Raw genomic sequence first — 20,514 nt, 5'->3', positions numbered from 1 at the left:
CCCCAAAGTATGATGTTAATACACCCATGCTTCACGGTTGGGACTGTGCTCTTGGGGTTGTACTCATCCTTCTTCCGCCAAACACAGCGAGTGGAGTTGATACCAAAAAGTTCTATTTTGGTCTAGTCTGACCATATGACCTTCTCCCATGCCTCCTCTGGATCATCCTTATGGTCATTGGTGAACTTCAATTGGGCCTGGACATGTGTTGGCATGGCAGGGGGACCATGTGTACCCTGCAGGATTTTAATCCATGCCAGCGTTGTGTTACTACTGGTAATCTTTGAGACTGTGGTCCCATCTCTACCCAGGTAATCACGTGTAGTTTTGGGCTGATTCCTGACCTTTCTCAGTCAGAATAATCCTTTCCCCACGAGGTGAGATCTTGCATGGAGCCCTAGACCGAGTAAAATAGACAGTAATCTTGTGTTTCTTCCATTCTCTAATAATTGCGCCAACAGTTGTTGCCTTCTCACCAAGTTGCTTGCTATAGTCCTGTAGCTCATCCCAGCTTGTGCATATTTACAATTTTGTACCTGGTGTCCTTATACAGCTCTTTGGTCTTGGCCATGGTGGAGAGGTTGGAGTGTGATTGAGTGTGGGTATAGGTGTCTTTTATACAGGTAATGAGTTCAAACAGGTGCAAGTAATACAGGTAATGAGTGCAGAGTAGGAGAGGTTCTTAAAGAAAAAAATAACAGGTCAATGAGAGACAGAATTTTGCTGGTTGTTAGATGATCAAATACTTATTTCATGCAATTAAATGCAAATTAATTATTTAAAAATCATACAATGTGATTTTCTGGATTTTTTTTTAATTGTCTGTCACAGTTGAACTTAACCTAGAATATAAATTACAGAGCTCTCCATTCTTTGTTGGTGTGAAAACTTGCAAAATCGGCAATGTATCAAATACTTTTTTTCCCCAGTGTATGTGAAGTATTTTCAACAGAAATTAATGGCTGAGACATTACAGTCCTTATTGCCATAATGATGTTCCTGCTGCTTACAGTAAATCAGTATACTCATATTCTTGATGAAACTCTGCTTGCACTGCACTTGAGCCTGCTATCCAAGATGTATATCGGGAGGATATTCCCTGGATAGTTCACAAACGTGATCTGAACAGATAGTTATAGCCTTTTAATTGCCATTAAAAGAATATTGTATGTATTTATGCGAGTAAGGGAAGCAACAACTCAGACATGTATCTGTCTTAATAAAATTATTTCTTTGAACTTTGGTTACCCAAAAAAAAAGCAGCAATATTTTCTGCATTTTGCATAACCCATATGGTATATCAAAAACTAACTGCATCTTCACTGCCAAAAATGTATGTAGACCCCCCCTAAACAAATGCAGACCCCATCAATCCCCTCTAAATAAGTTCATACCTCCTAAATAAATACTAATGACCAGACAACCTTACAAAGACTTCCAGATGCTCTATTAATATCAGATACCTCTTACCAGAGACCCCTGAATTATGAGTCCACAGACTAGAACCCCCCCCCCAATGAATACAGACATGAGACTTCACTTCCCATTATTAAAACCTCAGCTCAGACTTCCATAATGAAGATCCCGCACCACATACTTTTAATATGCCCAAGCCAGTAATTGGAGATAAGGTATGCACACCAGTGACTATGAAAGGGGAATATATGAAAATCAGAAACTGCTGTGTGAATACTGACATGAAAAATCCAATAGCTATATGTAAGAATGAAAATATGAAAAATGGAGTCTGCATTACTGCCATGAATATATGAATAAAGAGAAATTTAGCTACTGAATTGATCAATGCAATAGAGCCCCAACACTACGCCAAAGTATTTCTCTACGTTGGGGTCCCTAGCTTGTGTGTGTCCTCTCATGCAGTTAAAAAACTTACCGTGTATGGGAAGCTGAGACCCAGGCTATATATACGTATCATGTGGATTGGCAATAGGTGTGGTGGGGCCGGGTTCACAAACGAAAGACTACAAATCAATCAAGAAATAACGTCTGGAACACCATTCTGAGTCTGAACTGGGTGCAAAATCCTAAAAAATCTACACTATATGGAGAGAAGGTATGCACACCAGTGACTATGTAAGGGGAATATATGAAAAGCAGACACTGCTGTGTGAATACTGACATGAAAAATCCAATAGTTATATGTAAGAGTGAAAATATGAAAAGAGAAATTTAGCTATTGAATTGATCAATGCAACAGAGCCCCAACACTACGCGAAAGTATTTCTCTACATTGGGGTGCCTAGCTAGTATGTGTCCTCTCATGCAGTTAAAAAACTTAAGAGGACACACACTAGCTAGGGACCCCAAAGTAGAGAAATACTTTGGCGTAGTGTTGGGGCTCTGTTGCATTGATCAATTCAATAGCTAAATTTCTCATTATTCATATGTTCATGGCAGTAATGCAGATTCCATTTTTCATATTTTCATTCTTACATATAGCTATTGGATTTTTCAAGTCAGTATTCACACAGCAGTTTCTGCTTTTCATATATTCCCCTTACATAGTCACTGGTGTGCATACCTTCTCTCTCCATAGTGATGGGTTTATTAGGGTTTTTGCACCCAGTTCAGACTCAGAATGGTGTTCCAGACGTTATTTCTTGATTGATTTCAAGCCAGTAATTGGACATGATTTACTGAAGATCAATGCCCCAGGTAATGCCCACCTTCTTTTTCTGAGAACCCTCTGAGAATTCCAGAAGAATTGACAAGTAAGCCAATACAGTGATTTATGACCTGTTAGTTTTGGAGATGTATAAAATGTATCTATACTCTGTGTCCTTTGAAATGTAGTTCCATTTTTTACTTTTAAGTATCTGATCAATTTCTAAAATTCTTTTGTCTTAGTTATCCTGAAAATGGAATTGTAGAAATTGAAACCAGCAATATGCGGCCGAGGGCAAGAACCACTTTGAAATGGAGTGACCTGAAAGTGGGGACTGCGGTCATGGTGAACTACAATATTGAAACTCCAGAGGAACGTGGCTTCTGGTTTGACGCAGAAATAACAGACTTAAAAGAAAATTCAAGAACTAATAAAGAAGTGTTTGTCAAAATTTTGTTGGGGTAAGTTTGTCTTTTTGAAAATGTAGTTTGCAATAACTGTATGAATGATGAAACAATTGTCATGTGCACATTCACCAGAGTTGCAATAAAGAGGCTGCTTGGGATATATACAGGGTGGTTCAAAAGTAGGTGGACAGTATGTGTAATAGGGTTATTAAACATGGTGTAAAGTGAAACTGACTCAGTTGCCATTAGCAACCAATCAGATTCCACTATTCATTCTTCACAGACTCTTTGGAAAATGAAAGGTGGAATCTGATAGGTTGCGAAGGGCAACTGAGTTTAACAGGTTTTTGTTAAATGCAACCATAACATATGTACCTGTTGCACTTATGCCAACAAATGTAAATCCTTTGTTAAGATTCTAAACTAATCTAATTAATTCAGAATATCCAAAAATCCCATTAAAATGACAAGGCTTTATTCAACACACATTAAAATTGTAATAGTAATTCCATAAAATTGGTACCATTCAGAAAAACAGGATTATCCTGCAGAGTGTAAGGATGATGTCACCAAATAAATAATGCGGGTGTACATATAGATGGGGTAAAAAAAATGCTGCAGAAAATGAAAAAAGCCTAAATGACCGTATATTAAACCTGATATAATAAGTTATAACCTACCTTACAGCGGAGCCAACAAAGAATGTATCGGCATAGCTGATATGGATACAATAATCAGGCAGGTCAGAGCCGGGAACAGCTAGTGAAGACTCACTGTGAAGTGGTGTTGCTCATTCCAAAAATCAGACATCTCCGTATAATTCATTAAACAAAGAAGGAAAGGATGGCACTCACCAATCGTTGCAGTGTTTAATAGTCTTCAAAGCGCAAATACTGCGGGGGGGGGGGGGGGGGCGGAAATGGGGCATGAGTGGACTACGGCTGTTTTGCAGGACCTGTTGATGCGCAAGCCGTGCGTGAAACGGCCATAGTTCCTCTGTGCTGTATTTGTGCTTTGAAGACTATTAAACACTATCAAATGGTGAGTGCCATCCTTTCCTTCTTTCTTTGATGAACTACATTAAAGCGAAGCTTGGCACCCTAATAATTAATGCAAATATGTGCTTCACTTCACGTCGTCTCATGATGAAAATCCTTTTTACTGAACCAAGAACTATAAACAGCTACAATGAGCTGATAAAGATACAGCTAAGAATACATATGGTAACTGGGCTTGGTTAATGAACCATACAGTGTATATGTTACAGGCAATGTATGAAAACCCGTCATTCTATAGAATACCTAGGCAATGTATACTATCCATGTCGTTTTCAGGCAAGGTATGAAATATCTGCGTTGTTCTATACTTCTCCTAGGCATTACATAAAATGTCTAGGTATTATAAAAAATGAGAAGAACTGCTCAGGCAAAGTGTGATATAATGCCCAGATTGGAAAAGTTAGCCATTACATAAAATGTCTAGGTATTATAAAGAATGACAAGAACTGCTCAGGCAAAGTGTGATATAATGCCCAGATTGGAAAAGTCTTTAGTAACAAACAGTCAAAAAACTAATGAAAGAAGAAATCCTAAATGAACAACAGGATATCTTTACTGGGAAAAAACACAAAGAAACAGAAGTGTCATTCCTGACTATTAGTCTTTAGTAACAAACAGTCAAAAACATGAAAGAAGAAATGCAAAATGAACAAAAGAAAAGGAATCAGACGTGTCATTCCTGACTGTTTTTTGCAGCACGGGAGGCTAGAATGGCATTTTGAATTGCACTTAATTTCATTTTTTATTTTTTGATGCAAAGGCATTTGTTAGTTTGTTACTTAAGGCCCTGTCACACACAGAGATAAATCTGCGGTAGATCTGTGGTTGAAGTGAAATTGTGGACAATCAGTGCCAGGTTTGTGGCTGTGTTCAAATGGAACAATATGTCCATGATTTCACTGCAACCACAGATCTGCCAAAGATTTATCTCTGTGTGTGATGGGGCCTTTAGTCTTGCACATACACCTCTGCTAAGGGCAACTGAGCCAGTTTCACAGATCTGCTGCTGTCTGCTCTGTCCAGCTACTTTTGGACGGACCACCCCTGTAGTATTCTACACTCCGCCTGTTTGTCATTTAGGTATTCTATAGAATGACTAGGAAATGTATGAATATCTGATGTATTTCATACTTTGACTACCCATTTCTGGCATTGTATACATTGCCTAGGTATTCTATAGAATGCCTGTTTTTACATATTGCCTGTAACATATATAAAGGACACAATCATAATAACATGGTGTTGGTAACAAAAGTAGGTGAAATCCTTTTTTAGAAAAGACCAATTTATATTCTAAGAACCATACAGCAGCAGCTGAAATAGAGCAACAGAGCTCTGCAACTTGGAAATATAATGACTGAGAGAACTTTTAGTGTTAAGAGAGAGCTTTTTAAAGACTAATGTAGTTTTTGATAAAACTGTTGACAGAAGCCACTTTACTGACTTGGCCAGTAAAGGCACGCATCCAGCCATCTGTTTTAATTTGCTGTCCCCTAAGGTAATATGGCATATAGGACACATTATATTCATCACATAGCTAGTAACCCTCTAGGCTGTGTCTGTATTTTTCCCTTTTGTTTCCAGTAAGGGGGTTGAATTACTTCATGTTACGTGGAAGAATGTTTCTTAAGGTAAATATGTCCTAACAGTTTTGCTCATTTTCTGCTTCAATACTTGTAATAATTTGCTTCAACACAACACAACACCTTTTCCTGCATTTAGTCATACGTTCTCATGATTGGACCATAGCAAAGACAACTATAACCTGGTATAGTGCCTGTCATTTTATATGCTGTATCTCAGGAGTATATTTCCACTCATCCACATAACCTCCACTACATGGTACAACAGTTTGTGGTTCTTGAGCCTATATTTTGAGCTTATGTATAGGTATGTGTCTGTTACTGCACATATAACTCATAAACTCACATTTGGAAAATGCTACAGGTAACTTTTCATAGTTTGTTAGTCAGATGATAAGTGATTAATAATAGTTTTATTTATATTGTGCCAACCTACAAAATCACAGAAATAACCATATTGTGGTTGTTAAATCCAGAAATTAAAAGGAACCTGTCAGTCGATTCATGCTGCCTAAACCGCGGACATCATGAATCAGTCTTCCTGCCTAATTGTATCTAGGTGTTTCTCCATCAAATGCTCTGACACTTCAAAGAAAACCTAGTGTAAAAAGCCTTGTTCTATTTGGAGAAATGAGACTAGTGCAGCCAGCTTCTCCCCCCATCAGTTTAGTTAATTGACTGGTCTCCCCCTTGCATGTAGTGCTGTAGAAGCTGTCAGGGAATGGCATCGAACTAGTCTTGCATATTCCAGTGGCCGCCAGCTGGCTTTTTCAAACAAACCTGGCTGCAAAATCTCCCACTGATATTGCCAGTGTTTTAGGCAGCATGAATTGAGTGACAGGTTCCCTTTAAAGGGAACCTGTCACCACTTTTTTCTGGCTCTAAGCTGCGGCCACCACCACCGGGCTCTTATATACAGCATTCTAACATGCTGTATATAAGAGCCCAGGCCAGGGGTATAACTAACGGTCGTGCGGTGGGCGCACGGCGCCCTTATGGGCGTCTCCGTAGTCTGGTGCTGGCGCCGCCTCTTTTGGCCATCTTTGTGCTCCTTCTTCTCTAGCCGCGGTGCATGACGGGTCCGAGGTAATCCACACTCGCCGGCATTCAGTTCCTGAGCAGGCGCACTTTGATATGCCCCGAGCAGGGCAGATAAAAATATTGTAGTGTGCCTGCGCAGGACCGGCGAGTGTATATGATGTAGCCGCGTCATGCACCAAGGCTTCAGAAAGAGTACGAAGATGGCCGAAAGAGGAGGCGCTGGCACCGGAGAACGGAGATGTCCATAAGGCCCACCGCGTGACCGTTAGGTAAGTATTATAAAGTGTTTTTTTTTATGTTATACCCCTGGCCTGCTCTCTTATATACAGCATGTTAGAATGCTGTATATAACAGCGCGGTGGTGGTGGCCGCAGCTTATAGGCTAAAAAAGTGGTGACAGGTTCCCTTTAAAAGTATTTAAAGGTGAAGCTACCTTTTTAAAGTTTTAATACAATCTACATTTAGTATGGTCAGATTTTATGCACTGATCTTATTGGGCCTAAACTTCACTATAGTCACTACTGGCAAAACAGGAGGAGCATTAGAGAGGAGATGTCTACTTGTTTGACCTTTTCTCTGCCTATAATGGAAAGAGACACCCACACTGTTATGTGGAGACTGGCGGATTAGGATAAGGTGGTTTATATCCCAATCGTAAGTCGGGGTCCACCGTGCTTCCAGATGGTAAAAGAGCTGCTGGCAACCCAAAGATTAGGCGGAGAATACAGAGCTGGGTGGCTCAGAAATAATAGGAGCCCGATCTCACTTAAATAGCACTTGGATCAGGAGACTGTGAACCCTATTCACACCACAGGGTCCACACACCCAGACCAGGAACACCCCTGTTAACTCCACTGGGGTCCTGGGATGCGCTGTCCGTGCACGTAGGAGGAACACCAATGGACAGGTGGCGCAGCAGCCGCAGCCCAGTTAACTCCACTGGGCTGCCTGTGCAGAGCTGGACGGTAGGAGGAGGAAGCCCGGCGCCTGACCCTAACGTGCTGAGACATGGGTGTCTTGGCGTGACAAGCATCGGATGCCTATCCTTGCCTACCGCTTCCAGACCTAAGGCTATGGCCGCAATGAGGCTCTAAACATGGAGGTGTGCTATGTCTGAGCATACATGAAGACTGCGCTCCTCCATGCTGTCTCCAGCCCCTTATATCACTTAGGGTCCACCCCAAACCCAGGGTGAACCACAATGGCGCCTCCAGGGGCAAATTGCGGAGTGCCACATCATCAGTGACATCACCAGCGGCTTATCCGGAACTGCCATGTCACTGATAACACAATGGCAGCACCGCCCCAAACACCTCACCAGTCATTGTTTGATGACCAACGGTGGGATGCCAGGCAATAGGGGCGGGCCTCCGTGAGCCAGTCCGGAGTGGCCACGTCATCAGAACACCTGATGCCCTCTGGCCTATCAGGGCCTGTCACCTCACGGACTTGCCCAGTGAAGTCCTTACCGTACTTGGCCTCCAATGCACTAAGTGCCTGAGCATGCTCAGTAGCCTGAACAACCGACATAGACTCGGAAATCAGACTATCAGCCTGAGCATGCTCAGTAGGAACAACACAGGACTTACCCACAAACCGAAGCCCCAAGAACCTGTGCAAAGAGGCTTTTCACACGAAGTTTGGGAGCATGCTCAGTAGCCTGAACTGAGGACTTGGCCTCAGAAATGGTACTAACAGGCTGAGCATGCTCACTAGGCGAAACACTGGACTTAGGCTCTGGCTGGGGTAAATCGGCATGCACCCTAGTTTATCTCCACACTTAGAAGTGGAGGAATAAGCCGCCAGCTGGACGACCCGAGGGACGGCCAAAAATAGCAGCCAGTGCCTAGGCGTAGCAGGAACCGCTGCAGGCTGCTTGTGGCTACGGCAGCGACGATTCGTAACACACTCACCCCTGGATTTACTCCTTACAGTTGTGGCAGGTAGCACCATGCTTTTCTTTACAACATGACATATCCATGATATCTGCAAATTATTGTATATGCTAGTAATATGCTTTATTTTGCAAAGACAAAAAAATCCTTTTAACACATAACCAACAAATCATTAATTGAGACAGAGGTAAAGTTAAATTACATTTATATTTATAGAAGGTCTTTGTAGAAGAAATAGAAATTTGTGGCTTAAATAGTAGGTTCATGTGGCTACTGCTTAGTATTAAAGGAACTCTTAATTGTGTTTTCTTATATCATTCAGAATTTATTATCTATACCTTAGTTTGCATGGTGATTGATTTATATATGTTTGTTTGTTTGTTTCAGTGGTCCTGATGATGCAATTAATGACTGTAAAGTTGTTTTTTCTGATGAGATATACAAGATAGAGAAGCCTGGAGCATATCCTCTGTCATCTGGAGATGGAGAATTTAAAAGTAAGTTGATTTAAAGTGCCATAGTGTTCTTTCAGTAGTTTAAAGAGAACCAGTCATTAGAGTCATGCTGTATGAACCATGGGCAGCATGAATGGAACCTGGAAGCGTGATTATAGCCGGATTTGTTTTTCACTGTAACACAGTAGCTTTTCAGAGAAAGCCAAGTGAGGACTATAAAGAAAGACCTGAATAGTCCAATGATCTCCCAATCTGGCTTCTCCCTGCCTCCCACCAGTTTATTGACAGGTTTCTCCCCTGTGTATACATGGAAACCTAGCAATCAACTAAATCATATCAGCAAGAAGCCAGCAGGGGGCGGCACTGGATGAATTAGGTCTCGCTTTATAGTTCCCATCTGACTTTTCAAACTGGTTTCTCTGAAACATTGCAGAATTGGCTGCAAAGACGTCGCCATGCTTTGCTTTATGCTGCTTGATTTTTGGGCAGCATGAATCTAATTACAGGTTCCCTTTAAAAATAGTGTGCACATGAACATACTACACATAAATTTTGCCTAAACAAACTATCACTTTCTCTGACAGATTGCAATAATTTTTTTGTTGTATGCAAGTTGTAAAGTTGTTTTTTTTTTTTCTTTTTTGATGTCTTCTTCAGATAACTGAAGTTACACTTGAATGTATGTAAAATCTAATTTTGTTTTAAATCCCTACCCAAATGCTAAGGTTTAACTATTATTTATTTAAAGGGAAGAGTGGTCCAGAATGCAAACATTGCAAGGCAGACCCCAACGCAGAATGCCGTTTCTGCTCATGCTATTTATGTGGCGGAAAGCAGGATGCACATATGCAACTTTTATGTGATGAATGCAATATGGCTTACCACATATACTGCCTAAATCCTCCACTGTCCAAGATACCTGAAGATGAAGACTGGTATGTTTGTTTCATGTGATTTTAATTCTGTAATGTTCAAAGTGACTCTCTTGTGATAGGTAATAAATTGTTTATTTGTGAGATTGAAATGTGCTTGTTCCTTACACAGGTATGGAAGTGATGCTTGTGAAGTCCTTTTAGTTTGGAGGCCACCACAGTTATTGCCTAATTTTAACACAACTTGGAGCTTATATGTGTAATGATTCACAGCCTGTATAGAAGGATGTAAGACCTTAAAGATGTATAAACCTATAGGCTTAACCCTTTAACAACTGCTGATAGGCATTAAAATGGCAATCGGTAAGAGGCCTTATTCCCTCATGAGATATAAATTAGTAACCCCCACCACCACCCCCGCTAACAAAAATTTCACGGGTGACAGCTGTACATAAACCGGTCGAGGCCAATTAACCACTTAAATACCCAATTGACAGCATTATAAGTTTTTAAGATAGTAAAACTTTGCCACCATCGGACCCCAGTGATGATAATCACAGGCGTCAATGGTTGCCCCCAAGGTTATCTGATGACTCTACAGTACCATGGCCTGTTAGATCTTGCTATAAGCAGGGCCTAACAGGCACAGTAAGTGAGTCACAGATGGTTCTCTGGCACTGCAGTACATTAGACGAATCATGAAAGTAAAAAAATATGTCCCACGTAGGGAAAACCTAAGAAAAAAGGTACATAAAATGTGTAACACAAGGCACATAGAAATATTGCACTCAAATCAAGAAAAAACATTTTGCCACTTAAACTACAACCTTTGTGTTTAAAAAAAAAAAAAACCCAAAATACAACAGCTTACACATAATTTGTATTGATGCGTCAGGAACAACCTGATCTGTAAAGCTGTCATTACTTATAACGTACGGCAAGCACTTGGGTAAAAAAAAAACATGCCTATCATGACACTTTTTCCCCATCATGCTGACATACAAAAAATTCAAGAAAAAGCAATCAAAAAGTTGTGTAAAAACATAAAACAAATGAAAAATGCCAAACCATCCCACAAAACGATAACTAATATTATATAATATAATACATTCAGCAAAAAATAATTTACATCTTCCAGAACATGGTGATGCAAAAAAACAAACTCTTTTTTTGTAAAATATTGTTTTGGTGTGTAAAAGTAGGAAAGCTTAAAAAAGAAAAATGTGGTTATCATTATAATTGTGCTGACCCAAAGAATAAACCGTTAACGAGTGTTGTAGCTTTTACCGCATGGTGAACCATGCAAAAAAAATATCTAAAAACAATAGGTGAATTGCTGTTTTTTGTTCATTCGGCATCTGAAAAATCTCAATAAAAAGCAATCAAAAGGTTTTTTTCCCCAAAATGGTACCAAAAAAATTCTTAAACTTGTCATGCAAAAAATAAGCCTGGATACAGCTCTTTTCTGTTAAAAAATGAAAACAAGTTTCAGCTCTCAGCATATGTCCACAAATACTGTTTTGTTTTTTTATAAACAAGCTTTACTTATGATAGCAGCAAAACAGAAAAAGTATATAGATTTGGGATTGCTGTAATCGCACTGACCAGAAGAATAAATCCATCTCATCACTTATACCACACAGTGAACCGTGCAAAAATACAAGTAAGAACTATTCTTGTACTGCTGTCTATTTTATTTTTTTTTTCATAGTACCTCCCAAAAATCAGATTATGGCTCCGTTCATATTTACCCTGTGTTCTCCGCCGAGTGCTTACATCAGGATTTCCGTGTAAATCACAAATACCGCGATTCAGACAAAAACCCCTGAGGAACCACTCGCTATGAGGCAGATGGACTCAGTCTGGTCTCTGTTCTGGTGGTGTCCCATTATTTTAGGCGTCCAATGTGTCTCCGTCTAACTGATTACAGTGAATGGTTCTGTGGAGGGTTTTCGTTAGAATCACATTTTTGTGAGATTTACATGGAATCCCAATTGTAAGTGCTCAGCACAGAAAACAAGAATGTGATCCAGCCATATACTGAAAGCAATCAAAAGATGTAATGTACCCCAAAATATTACCAATATAAACCCTAACATATCCCACACAAAAGCAGCCTCCACTAAGGTTTATCTGTCACTGGAAATGTAGGGGGTTCCCACATTATTGGAAAAACAATGGTTCTGGAAAAGCATCAGCTCCCACCCCCTCAAATAAAATCAATCAAAATCTACAGTTCCAAATGCCCGCCACCTTGTCAGCAACCCCTGTGTGTGGCATTATTGTAATTGGGAGAACTCATTTAACAATTAGGGGATGCATGTCTCCAAAAGCACAAGCTGGGCACAATGTTTGGGCATTAATCTGGCATATTTGCAATTCTCCAGAAAAAAAGGCATTGCTAAATAGTTACAGCAGCCATAAATAAATTCATTGAGAGGTGCAATTTGTACAATGGGGCCACTTTTGGGGTTTTTCTCCTGTTCTGGCACCTTAGGGGATCTGCAAACTAATCTAACAAAATTGTGTTCCAAATATCGCTCCTTCATGCTCAGCCCTGCTGTGTGCCTTAACCATAGTTTCTGACGACATATAGAGCATCACCACACTCAGAAGAAAGTGTGCAGTAAATTGTGGGGTCCAGTTTCACCTATTAAACCTTGTGTAACTGACAGACTTGCAGGTAATAAAAAACTAAAAAAATGTACCCATAAAATTATATATTACCATGTCCCAGTGTTAAAATTATGAGAGGCATCTGTAGGTTCAAAATACTCGCTAGACCCCTAGGTGAATTCCATAAGCAGTGACGTTTCGAATATGGGATCACTTGTTGGGGTTTCTGCTGATCCTGGCACCTCATGGGCTGGGCTAATGAAGGCCACAATCTATAACAGAATTTAACAGAAGAGCACTCCTTCCCATCCCATCCTGCTGTGTGCACAAACAGTGGTGTAAAACAACTTCTTGGGTACTTCCACATTCAGTAATATCTACATAACAAATTGTCCTGTCCATTTTATCCTATTACCCCTTGTGTGAATTAAAACTTGAGGCTAAAGGCCGCTTTACACAGTGCGATATCGGTACCGATATCGCCAGCGTGCGTACCCGCCCCCATCGGTTGTGCGACACAGGCCAATCGCTGCCCGTGTCGCACAGCATCGCCCGGACCCGTCACACGGACTTACCTTCCCTGCGACGGCGCTGTGACCGGCGAACCGCCTCCTTTCTAAGGGGGCGGTTCGTTCAGCGTCACAGCGACGTCACAGCAGCGTCACTGAACCGCCGCCCAATAGAAGTGGAGGGGCGGAGATGAGCGGAACGTAACATCCCGCCCACCTCCTTCCTTTCGCATTGTGGCCGGGACGCAGGTAAGGTGAGGTTCCTCGTTCCTGTCGTGTCACACGGAGCGATGTGTGCTGCCGCAGGAACGAGGAACAACTTCGTTACTGCTGCAGTAACGATATTTGAGAATGGACCCCCATGTCACCGATGAACGATTTTTAACGTTTTTGCGACGATGAAAAATCGCTCATAGGTGTCGCACGCAACGGCATCGCTAAAGTGACCAGATGTGCGTCGCAAATTCCGTGACCCCAACGAGATCACTTGAGCGATGTCGTAGCGTGTAAAGCCCGCTTAAAGTAAAATTTTAGGTGAACAACCCTACGTTTTTCATTTTCATGGCCCAATCTTGTAAAATTCTGTGTTTTGTGAATTAAAAATGCTCACCACACCAATAGATGAATTAATTGTACAGTTTAGTTTGCTAAATCAGGTCATGTGGTGTTTATGCTTTTTTTGCCACCTCAGGGGCTCTGCAAATGCAACATGATGTCCAAATTTGCTTTCCAACAATTAAACCGCACCCTTTGCTTTCTGAGCCCTGCCATTTGCCCAAACATTAGTTTTGACCATATATGAGATGTCACTGTGTTCAGGAGTATTTGCATAAAAAATTATGGGGTCCACGTACTCCTATTACCCTTTATGTAAATTATAAATTTGGTGCGAAAAGTATTTGTCGGAAAAATTATTTTTTTTATTTTCACATTTAAATGTTATAAAGTTTTGTGAATCACCTGTACGTTAAAAATGTTCAGTATACATGTAGATGAATTCCTTCCTTGAGGGCTAGTTTCCAAAATGGAGTCACTTGGTGGAAGTCGGGGAAGCATTCCACTGTTTTGGCTTGTCATGGTCTCTGCAAATGCAACATGGTATTTGCAATCTATGCGAGACAAATGTACCTTGCAAAAATAAAATGGCGCTCTTTCCTTCATGGGTCCTGCCGTGGGCTCAAACAGGAGTTTTTGACCACATATTGAGTATACTTCTATTCGGGGGAGAACTTGCGTAACAAATTATGGGTCTGTTTTCTACTATTATCCTTTGTGAAAATTACAAAAAAATAACTTTTGTTTTCACATCCATAGTTTATAAAGTTCTGTGAAGCACCCATTGATTCAAAATGCTGAGCACAGCCCTAGATGAATTCCTTGATAGGTCTAGTTTAAAAAATGGGGTCACTTGTGGTTTTTTTTTTTGCTATTTTGGTACCTCAGTGGCTCAGCAATTGAGACATGATGTCTGAAATCTATTCCAGCGAAATTTATACTTCAAATACCAAATGTTGCTTTTTCCCTTCTGAGCTCAGCTGTTTATCCAAACAGAACTTTTTGACTACATGTAGGGTGTTGCCATGCTTAGAAGAAACTGAGTAACTAACTGTGGAGACCATTTTTTTGTGTTATTTCTTGCAAAAGTGAAAAATTTGGAGGTAAAGCAATGAAATTTTTTTTTTTAATCAGATATTTTTTATTTTTCATTACATATATAAAGCCAATGTCATTTTCCATAAGTAATAAACATAACTACAAACTGTCCCTCCCCTCCCCCCTCAGCGTACATATTACTCGCATTTTTACAAAAAAAGCCTCTCGTTTGTAACTTTCAGTGACATATATTGGAATGTATAGAACCAAGTATCCCCGCTAAGAGACCAACATCTCCCAGTCCTAATATTTATCCATACTGCAACCACAGATTCCACAGTCTTTCAAAAAGTGCAAGTTGTTTCCTTTTCCCATATATGCTTCTCTCCATTCGAGCAATATAATTAACATATACGATAAATTCACCTCTAGTCGGTGGGTCCCCCTGCATCCAGTGTTTGGCAATTACTTTCCTTGCCGCATATAGCAGTCTGGCTATCACTGTTTTAAAAATGTTGTCAACTCTGATTTCCTCTACATATTCCAGAAGACATACCAAAGGTTGTCTGAGAATTTTGCATCTATAAGCTCCTTCTATTTTGTTAAGAACAGTTATTCAGAAAGATGTCAACCTGGGGCACGTCCACATCATATGGAAGATGCCGGCATCGTCTCCATTAGATCTAGGACATTCAGAGTTACTCCTCAGTCCCATTTTACACATAATTAGCGGGGATCTATATGCGCTATGCACCATATAAAAGTGGGATAATCTTGCTGGTTCACTCATTGATAATTCATGTATTCCAGGATACTTTCCCACACCTCATCAGTTATTCCATCTATTTCTCCCTCCCATTTAGTTCTAGTTCTTAATGGGTGGTTAAGCAAATATGAATGCAATAAATCCCTGTATAAGGATATTCATGGTGATATGTCGCAGACATTGGGGATCAATGCTCTTCATATTCTGCAGTTAAGAACTGGATTACCAAATTTAAAACGGGACACTTCAGCAGGAATGATGAGGAACGACCTGGACGACTGAGAGTGGTTGTTGTTCCGGAGATCGTCGATGCTGTGCACAACCTCATAATCAAGAATTTCGACGAATTTCAGCTAAAGCAATAGCAGACATCATGGGGATTTCCCGTGAACGGGTTTGTCATTATCCATGAACATTTGGACATGAGGAAGCGATCTACAAAGTGGGCTCCCAAATGTTTGACAATAGATCAGAGAAGCATGCGAGTGAAAACTTCCCAGTCCATTTGTCAGTGTTTCCAGACTGATAAGAACTTCCTGGATCGACTGGTCACTATGGATGAGACCTGGATTTATTTGTATGACCCTGAAAACAAGGAGCAGTCAAACGAGTAGAGGTACAGTGGTTCTCCTCATCCAAAGAAGTTCAGGGTGCAAAAATCAGCCACTAAGGTGATGGCGTATGTGTTCTGGGATATGGAAGGCAGTCTGCTAGTGGACTACCTTCAAAAGGGTTCCAGCATCAATGCAAGGTATTACATTGAACTTTTGGAACAATTGAAGACAGTTCTGAAGTCCAAAAGGCTTGGCAAGCTGTCTAAAAGAATGTTGTTCCTGCAAGACAACGCCTCCACTCACACTGCACAAGCAAGCTTGGCAAAACTGGCAGAGCTTGGCTTCCACCTGGTTGACCATCCACCTTATTCACCAGATCTAGCTCCCTTCAAATATCATTTGTTTCCAAACCTGAAGAAGCACTTCAAGGGTACTAAATTTCACACCATTTCTGATGCCATTGCTGCTACTGATGCCTGGTTTGAGGCACAACTGAAATCCTTCTTTTTGCTAGGCTTACAGAACTTGGAATACCAATGTAAGGCTGCTTTCACACATCCGGTAGGTGCAGAGCCGGCCAGTCCGGCTCTAAAACCTATGCAAAGGATGCGGCGAAAAAGCCGCATCCTTTGCATACGTTTTTTAAATGCGGCCCGTCCGGTTTTTGCCGCTTGCGGCATGCTACTGAGCATGCACAGTGGCAAAAACCGCATGAGGCGACCGGATGCGTTTTTTGCCACATCGCGCCGCATCCGGCGTCCATAGGCATGCATTGAAAAATGCGCCGCATTGGCCGGATGTGGCGCGATACGGGTTTTTTTGCCGCACAAAAAAACGTGCAAGGCAACGTTCCATCCGGCCGCCGCATCGGCTAAATCTGCCGCATGCGGCAAAAACCGGACGGTACGCAAGCCCATGCGGCACTAATTAAAGTCTATGCAGGAAAAACGCAACCGGCAGCAAAAAAAACTTGTTGCGGTTTTCCTGCAAAGTGCCGGATTGTGCCGCACAGGAAAAACCGGAGGTGTGAAAGCAGCCTAAGAAGTGTGTTGACATCAGTGGAGAGTATGTGCAATAAATGTAAAGTTTCATCATCCTATCTCGTTTCTTTATGGGTAAATCCAAAGACTTTTCAGCAGCTGCACATAAAGTAGAAATATTAGAAATGTTATTTGTTAATTCTTTTGTACAGCATAACTGGTTTAAAGATATAAAAATTGAAAATTGCAGATTTTTCTAAATTTTTGCCAAAATTATGATATTTTTACACAAAAACAAAAAATATCAATCTAAACATACCACTATTATAAAGTACAATGTCTTGTGAAAAAATAGTCTCAGAATCAATGGGAACCATTGAAGCATTCAAATTTAGTCAGATTTTTTTTTTTGTCAGATTTAAAAATTTTGGATTGGTTATTAATAGGGATGATCAAATACCTCAAATATTCGGCTTTGCAAATATTTTTCGCATAGGTCGCCACTATTCGCGAATATTCGATGCGCAATGTTCGTCTATGGAGCCTGGAACTACTGGTTATTAATAGGAGTTGTGATTGGTTGGTCTAGGAACAAAAGAGAGTCACAGTATAAGAAGCTTATGTGTGTGAGGTAATATGATGTCGGTGAGGAGACAGAGAGACAGACAGGGAAAGAGACAGACGGAGACAGACAGATGGGGAAAGAGACAGAGACAGACGGGGAAAGAGACAGAGACAGACGGGAAAAGAGACAGAGACAGACGGGGAAAGAGACAGACGGGGAAAGAGACAGAGACAGACGGGGAAAGAGACAGAGACAGACGGGGAAAGAGACAGAGACAGACGGGGAAAGAGACAGAGACAGACGGGGAAAGAGACAGAGACAGACGGGGAAAGAGACAGAGACAGACGGGGAAAGAGACAGAGACAGACGGGGAAAGAGACAGAGACAGACGGGGAAAGAGACAGAGACAGACGGGGAAAGAGACAGAGAGACAGACACAGAGAGAGACACAGAGAGAGAGAGAGACACAGAGAGAGAGAGAGACACACAGACATACAGAGAGAGACACACAGACACACAGAGAGAGAGAGAGAAACAGACACACAGAGAGAGAGAGACACAGAGAGAGACACAGAGAGAGAGACACAGACAGAGAGAGAGACACACACACAGAGAGAGAGACACACACAGACATACAGAGAGAGAGAGACACAGACAGTTACTATCTACTATATAGCTCATGTGTCCTTTTTATATTTGTGTAATAGAATATACTGTAGTCAAAATAGATAAATATAGTTAAAACAGGTATTTTATCTACGTGAGCCTTGCTGTGCTTTTTTATTGTTCACAAGACAAATCTTCTTTCAGGTATTGTCCTTCCTGCAAAAATGATTCGACCGAAGTGGTGAAAGCTGGAGAAAAACTGAAGCAAAGTAAAAAGAAGGCAAAGATGCCATCAGCAAGCACTGAGAGCCAAAGAGACTGGGGCAAGGTGATCTGTACTTAAAACAAAGAAAAAGCATGATCTTTCCATAGGAACCCACACTTATCAGCAGATCAGGGCACTTTTATCCCAATTGGGGAACTTTAATCTTTATTTCAAGATGGGGAGGCAGGTTGGACAGCCGACCAACGCACCGTTTATGGTGCTGCCAGAAAAGTAAAGCACGGCGCTCCTCGGCAGAGCTATAAGGAAAGAATGAAGCATAGGTTTAGCATGTGTAAAAGTAATTTGTTTTAACCAGACAACCCCTTTAAAGGCCTGCCTTCTCACCTGACACATTTCACTCAATATACTTAGTCATGGCCAAAAGTGTTGGCACTCTTGAAATTGTTCCAGAAAATGAAGTATTTCTCCCAGAAAATTATTGTAATTACATGTTTTGTTATACACATGTTTATTTCCTTTTGTGTGTATTGGAACAACAGAAAAAAAAACAGAGGGAGGGAAAAGAGGCAAGTTGGACATAATTTCACATTGAAGTCCAAAAATGTACCTGACAAAATTGTTGGCACACTCAACTTAATATGTGGCTGCACACCCTTTGGAATAAATAACTGCAATCAATCATTTCCTATAACCATCAACAAGCTTCTTACACCTCTGAACTGAAATTTTGGACCATTCTTCTTTTGCAGACTGCTCCAGGTCTCTGATATTTTAAGGCCGCCTTCTCCCAACAGGAAGATCTTTCCACAGGTGTTCGATGGGATTTAGATCCTGAGTCATTGCTGGCCACTTCAGAACTCTCCAGTGTTTTGTTTTCAGTAAACAGTAGAATGATGTTTTTTACCCAAAAGCTCTATCTTGGTCTCATCTGTTCACAAAACACTTTCCCAGAAGGATTTGGGTTACTCATGTACATTTTGTAAAACTGCAGTCTAGCTTTTTTATGTCACTTTGTCAGCAGTTGGGTCCTCCTGGATCTACTGCCATAGCGTTTCATTTCATTCATGTCAATGGGTAGTTCACAAACACTGATGCACCCTGATCTTGCAGGATAGCTTGAATTTCTTTGAACCTTGATTGGGGCTGCTTATCCACCATCCGGAATATCCTGCGTTATAACCTTTCAACAATTGTTCTCTGCTTTCCACGTCCAGAGAGATTATCTTCAGTGCCATGGGTTGTACATTTCTTGATTTATGTTACGCAATATGGACAAGGGAACATCAACATCTCTGGAGATGGACTTGTAACATTGAGATTGTTGATATTTTTCAACAATTTTGGTTCTCAAGTCCTCACAGTTCTCTTTTCCTTTTTCTCTTCTTGCTTTGTGTGGCACGCTCAGACACACAATGCAAAGGATCTCACCTTTTTATCTGGTTGCAGGTGTAGTTTTCTTATTACTCTCATCTATTACTTGCCACAGGTGAGTTTGAAATAGCAACATAAGCTTAAAACAAAGTTGTTTACCCACAAGCTTGGAAAGGTGCCAACAATTTTGCCCTGCATATTTTTGGGATTTTGTGTAACATTATGTCCAATTTGCTTTTTTTAATGACACTTTGTGTGTGTAGTTCCAATAAATAAAAGGAATAAACATGTGTATGACAAAATTATGTATAATTGTAATACTTTTCTGGGGGATTCATTTTCCTGAACAATTTCAAGGGTTTTAACACTTTCAGCCATGACTGTAGTAACTAATGTTCATAGCAGAAAACAATTTCTAGGTTATGTTTGAGTAAACATTTCAGATCCAGTCCAGAAGGTACAAATCTAATACCGTTTTCTCTCTATATGCGTTAGTGCCAAGCTACTGCAAGCAGATTTAAACAAAGCTATTATTTCCGTAGCCAGGGGATTAAATAGATTGTAATTTTGTATCCACTCCAAACCGTCTCCCAACAAGCATGTGATCAAAAATTCCCGTAGAATAACAACCAGAGTTTGATTTTTAGAATCTATTTTTATAGGTCTAATGTTAATAACAAAAAATAATATAAGGTTCCAGTCTAGAGAAATTAAAGATAGACAACAGGGTTTATAATCGTAAATATTAAATAGGAGACTTTTATTACATTTAGTTTTTTCTTTCTCCTGTA

General features: G+C 40.6%; 1 protein-coding gene across 1 annotated transcript in view; it reads left to right on the top strand.

Moving 5' to 3' along the window:
- The window catches only part of UHRF2 (ubiquitin like with PHD and ring finger domains 2), a 205,725-nt gene that overhangs the window by 104,135 nt on the left and 81,076 nt on the right, over window positions 1–20,514 (top strand). Inside the window, exons 4-7 of the mRNA XM_075317479.1 lie at window positions 2,869–3,087; window positions 8,998–9,107; window positions 9,814–10,000; window positions 18,331–18,454. Of these exons, the coding sequence (XP_075173594.1) occupies window positions 2,869–3,087; window positions 8,998–9,107; window positions 9,814–10,000; window positions 18,331–18,454 (640 nt within the window). The remainder of the gene's footprint in view (window positions 1–2,868; window positions 3,088–8,997; window positions 9,108–9,813; window positions 10,001–18,330; window positions 18,455–20,514) is intronic.

This window comes from Anomaloglossus baeobatrachus, chromosome 1, assembly GCF_048569485.1.
Source record: "Anomaloglossus baeobatrachus isolate aAnoBae1 chromosome 1, aAnoBae1.hap1, whole genome shotgun sequence".
In the NCBI taxonomy this organism is placed as follows: domain Eukaryota; kingdom Metazoa; phylum Chordata; class Amphibia; order Anura; family Aromobatidae; genus Anomaloglossus; species Anomaloglossus baeobatrachus.
Note: the sequence above shows the minus strand (reverse complement) of the source record. Positions and strands in the feature narration are given on the sequence as shown.